General features: G+C 38.9%; 1 protein-coding gene across 1 annotated transcript in view; it reads right to left on the minus strand.

Annotated features, from left to right (window-relative positions):
* The window catches only part of LOC135211383 (general transcription factor II-I repeat domain-containing protein 2-like), a 1,104-nt gene extending 908 nt beyond the window's left edge, over positions 1-196 (minus strand). Inside the window, exon 1 of the mRNA XM_064244696.1 lies at positions 1-196. This exon is cut by the window's left edge and continues 908 nt beyond it. Within this exon, the coding sequence (XP_064100766.1) occupies positions 1-196 (196 nt within the window).
* Between the last annotated feature and the right edge of the window lie 5,181 nt (positions 197-5,377).

Genomic DNA, 5,377 nt, shown 5'->3' on the forward strand with positions numbered 1-5,377 from the left:
ACTGCCTGTGCGTAAGAGGAGAGTGTGCAACAACAAAATTCACTATTTTTGTGACAGTAGTCATCACCTTCTTGAGAACAAAGCTCGAGATCTTGGCACATAAATTTTCTTGATGAATTATGCAGTGCAATTTCATAATGGGGTGCCCAATTTTCTCCTCAACCAACTTCGTAAAACCCTTGTTTTTCCCTACCATAGCAGGAGCACCATCCGTTGTAATTGCAAAAATCTTTCCTATGTCTTCAGTATGTCTTCTCCCTTGGTGGTTCCATACATAGGTTTAAGGGCAACACTGAACACAGGTGTAATTGTTAAAGCAACCGTTTGCTGCTGGGTTACATTATCAGCCATTTCAGAAATACGTCTCTCCACGGTCCTAGCTGAGACAGGCATGTCTTTTATCCTTGAGATAATCACGTGTTTGTTTGTTATTCCATCGAATAATACTTCAGAGCACTCTAGGAAAGCTGCTTTTATAAAATCTCCATCAGTAAAAGGCTTTCCATGCTTAGCAATACACAGAGCTAGTTTGTAACTGGCCTCAGTTTCATTACTTTTGCTAGCACTCAAGTTTTTAAACACATTACTCTGTTTTCCATAGCGGGATACTGCTTTCTTGATCGCCTCAGCTTTGTCAGCACTATCCTTGAAAGTCTTTTCGTGCTTTGTTTCGAAATGTCTTTTAACACTTGATGTGCGGCATACGACATTCTCGCAGCAGAGAGCACACACAGCACGGTCATTCTGCTGAATAAATCCAAAGTCATTTGTCCATGACTACTGAAATGATCGGACATCAAGCTTGACTTTTTTCGCAGTAGCCATGGCGACAATTAAACTGGGAAGGGTGTTAAGTAAGGTGGCTAAAGAGTAACTGAAACAACAGCAGAGTACGATGCAATCACGTACCCCTCATCGTGATGAGTATGGAACGTTTTTGTTACAATTCATGTATCATACTCGTCTAGCCTACATCTCGTCCAGCCTACATCTCGATGCAATCATGTACCGTACCCCTCATCATGAATATGAAACGTTTTTGTTTTAATTCATGTATCATAGGAAAAAATTACTTTTTAATCATATGATTTGAAAGGAAATAAACCATATAGGTAAGAATAATAATGCACAATACATATTCTCTCTCTCTCTCTCTCTCTCTCTCTCTCTCTTCTCTCTCTCTCTCTCTATATAATATATATATATATATATATATATATATATATATATATATATATATATATATATATATATATATATATATATATATATATATAATATAATCTTTTTTGTTTTGTTAGGATTTTTTCTTTGCATTTTCGAATCACATGCCGTGCCATATGCAAGCACTCCGCGTGCCATCTTTGGCACGCGTGCCATAGGTTGCCGACCCCTGAGTCATAAAGGAAACAACGCGCGATCACTAGCAAGGACGCGAAGAGTAGGCCAAGAGGAAGCAACGCGAGGAAGGGGGCTGTGACGTCATCAATCTTGGACTTCTTCATGCAACGCGAGGAAGAGAGGAGACCGTGACGTCATCACGACTTCCGACGCGGGAGAGAGGAAACTGTGACGTCATCCCATGTCAACAATCCTTCCCCATATAACCCAGAGCTAAGTAGAATTTTATCTATTCAGGTTTTTTCTCAGTGAAGTGTTGTTCATCAGGAGTCGATCGTCCAATATTACAGGAGGTGAGTTGTTCGCCATCTTAATCTTCATTCATTACAGAATCAATCTTCAACTACGAGTTCTCGCCAGCAGGCTATTTTTTTTCTCGTTGTTGCTAATCGTTTTCTTGCAGGAATTCTCCGAATACTATCTTTATCAAAATTATCTGTACTCTATTATCTTTTTGTGGGTTTTTCCTATTACTTGCAACACATTTATACAGTATATTGCATATGCGTTTACATAGTGGTCGAGTGTATTCTTATAGATATTTTGATAGGACCGCAAGGAATAGGAGTGATAAGAAAAAAGTAAAAGTGAACATGGTAACTACTGCGGCAACTACTGCGGCTGGCAACCCGAATGTTGTGACGCTCGTGAGCGCTAGGTCAGCAATTGTACCTTTTCAAGGTCGGGTCAATGGGTTCCTGCCTCAAAATGTTGAGGCATGGATCTCATCTGTAGATGCTCATTTAAATGCAAAAAGCATCACAGACCCAGCTGTACAATTACAGGAAGCCAATAGCTTCATAGACTTTGCTAAAGGAGACGCAAGTGCATATCTAAGAGGCGTTTCTTTCCAAGAGGCGGCTACATGGGACGAGTTCAAAATTAGGTTACGTGTCGTGTATGGGGGTGAAGAGGCTTTAGATGTAGTATTGGCATTGAGAAATATCCTTAACCAAGCCTCCATGACTCAGCTTAATGTTGTCGAGCGGGCGGCGCTAATTGCCGACCGGCTAAATGAATATCAAGATAGTTTAAGTAACTCTGGGTGGGTTACGAGTGCCAGAATCGCCGTGAAAGATTTTATCCGTCTAATTTACCTCACGAGCATTACAGCAATGTTGCCTGAAGCTTTAGTGCGGTGTTTTGACAAAAATTGCAGCCCAACAGTACGGAATTAGATGTGTATAAACAAATAAAAAAAAACATGTCTAAATGTACCGACCTTGATCCCTCGCTTACTCAAGTTTTTGCAAAAAATGAGAATAAACCACAACAAGTAAACGTGGTCCATAATAATAATCAAGTTGCAGGGATGGTTTGTTTTAACTGTAAACGGCCAGGTCACATGATTTCAGACTGTCGGACGCGTTTTTGTTCAATACATAATAGTTCCACTCATTCATATAATCGTTGCAGAATCCTACAAACACGCAAACAGTTGCCAATGCAAACAAAAAGAAGGGTCCTCAGTACTATAAAAAGAAACAAGCAAACGGAAATGCTGCTCAACAGCAAAAACAAACAAATCGTGCTTCAGGTACCTCTGTTCCTGGGCCGTCTAGCCAGAACTTGCAAGGTCAAGGCGAATTTTCAAGGAGTGCTAAACAAAGCAAATACCACGTAGTTAGCTCCAAGGGGGGAGAGGACGATGTTGGGTCATCCATATCAACATCTTGTGTATCAAATAAAGCAACGCGGAGAAGAATTCTTAGTCGTTTCGCTTTTGAGAAAGACTGTTTGTATTTTCTTACGACTGTCATTCGTAAGTATTTCTGGTTCCTTCTTTCTCCTATGTGATATCTTAGTAGAGTGGTTCTTCTTAAAGTAAAGGAGATGATTCAAACGGATAAGTTGAATAATAGTAGAACAACTTTATTACTGAACTCCATAACAAGAGAGACAGTTCGGTCGTGAGACCGTTCCGTTTTATCGCTAGAAATGAACTGACTTCTTAGAGCATCACGTTCATAGCGAAACATTAGCTATCTCAGTGATTCACATAAAAACATACGTAGTCCGCCGGCTCGGAAGTTACAAGTTTCCTGCGCAGGTTAACAGGTCAACCGCTTCCCATGGAAGTTGTTATGCAAAGTTATCAGTAATACAAAACGATGACATTTCCAAACAAACTTAAACCAGGCTACTGCAGACATTGCATAGCGTGATCTAGATTTGCCTTGGTCACGTAGGACCCTCCTAATTCGCCAATGACCTCAGGTCATGGGTTTTTATTTACAGATATGTAATTCTAAAATAATATACTATATATCTATGTACTTTTATTATCTTATATATAATGTGTATATTATGATATATATATATATTCTATATATATTCTATAATATTTATATATATATATCCCATACTTCTTAAATAATATATATCTATATATATATTATATATACTATCTAATATATAATTATTATATATAGATTAATAATCTAAAAATTATAGATATAGATATATGATATATTATATTATATATATATATATATTTATATATTATATATATATATATATATAGATATATGTATATATAATAGTATACATAATATCAAAAATATTAGACTGATTATTTCACAGAAGGCTTACAAAATACTTTGATTAGATAGCAAGAAAAATATAATGAATTAGGAAGCTACTCATGGATGAATGATCTCTTCAGGGACTTCCGTTTATGCTGAGTAGACTCCGCACCACTCTTTAGGCACCACCAGTAGTCGGCCAGAAAATTGACATTCCATTGGCCTTGACAGCATTCCTCCATAACACTGATATCTTGATGAAAGCAATCACCCTGTTCTTCACTGAAGTCTCCACAATTCTCTGGAAAATAGTCCAGATGAGACCGGAGAAAGCGCATTTTCACTGACATGCGATCACCAAGTTAGCGGAAATTCTCCATAGACTCATCAACCACCTTCTGATACTGGGAACTTCTGTGGTTGCCAAGAAAGTTTGGAATGAAGGAGTTAAGGGACATCCAGGTAGAGAGATCAGCAGGATTCAGTGCATCATCAAAACTAGAGTCCTTGATGAGTTCCCTTATTTGAGGACCATCAAATATATTTGCCTTAAGTTTCTCCATGCTTTTTTGCTAAAACTTCTGATTGAGGAAAGCAAATTCTCAACCTTCCCTGCCTAATGCCTTTACAAAGTTCTTCATGAGACCATGTTTAATATCCTACTCAGTTCAACCAGAGGGTGGACAGAACGTTGTGTAACCCAGGTTTTAATCCTTGTCTTGATGTCCACGCTTGTCTGCATAAAGCTGGTCATCGGCATGGCTATCCCATAAGCACTGAAAGCATGGATACTTTGTGTAACCACCTTGAAGTCCTAGGATGAGTCCAACAACTTTAAGATCTCCAAAGATCAACCATTCATGTTCCTGGTAGTTCAGAGCAGACAACAGAAGTTCCATGCTTTTGTGGGATTCTTTCATTTCAACCGAGTGCCCAACGGGGATTGATGATAACTTATTTCCATTATTCAGAACTACCTTGCGACTTCTGTTAGATGAGTCAAAGAAAAGTCTCCATTCCATAGCATCATACTTCAGACTAAGTAATTCAATTAGGCCAGCAATATTGTTACAGTAGACCATTGAAGATGCTTCATCAAACATGAAGAATTTTCTAAATTCTCTCTCCTGGTCCCGATACCAATAGAATGTTGTTCCAGGTGCCAGTAGATGTTTCTCTCGAAGACGAGAACCCAGTTGCTGAGCAGACTCCTTGGAAAGGTTCAGGTCTCGTGTTAGGTCACTGAGTTTGGCTTGGGTCAAAGGCACCGGTTGGTCATCCGCTTCTGGCCAGTATGCACCACACTCAGCTGTATCAGTCATGTCACTAGATTCGAAATCAGAACTAGATTCCATGGTGATATTTGGCTCAGGAACAGGAAGATCAGGGTCATGGGGAACTTACTTTATGGCAGAAGGAGTATCAGGGTATTGAACATGGTTTTTTGTCCT

Source organism: Macrobrachium nipponense, chromosome 4 (assembly GCF_015104395.2).
Source record: "Macrobrachium nipponense isolate FS-2020 chromosome 4, ASM1510439v2, whole genome shotgun sequence".
Lineage (NCBI taxonomy): Eukaryota > Metazoa > Arthropoda > Malacostraca > Decapoda > Palaemonidae > Macrobrachium > Macrobrachium nipponense.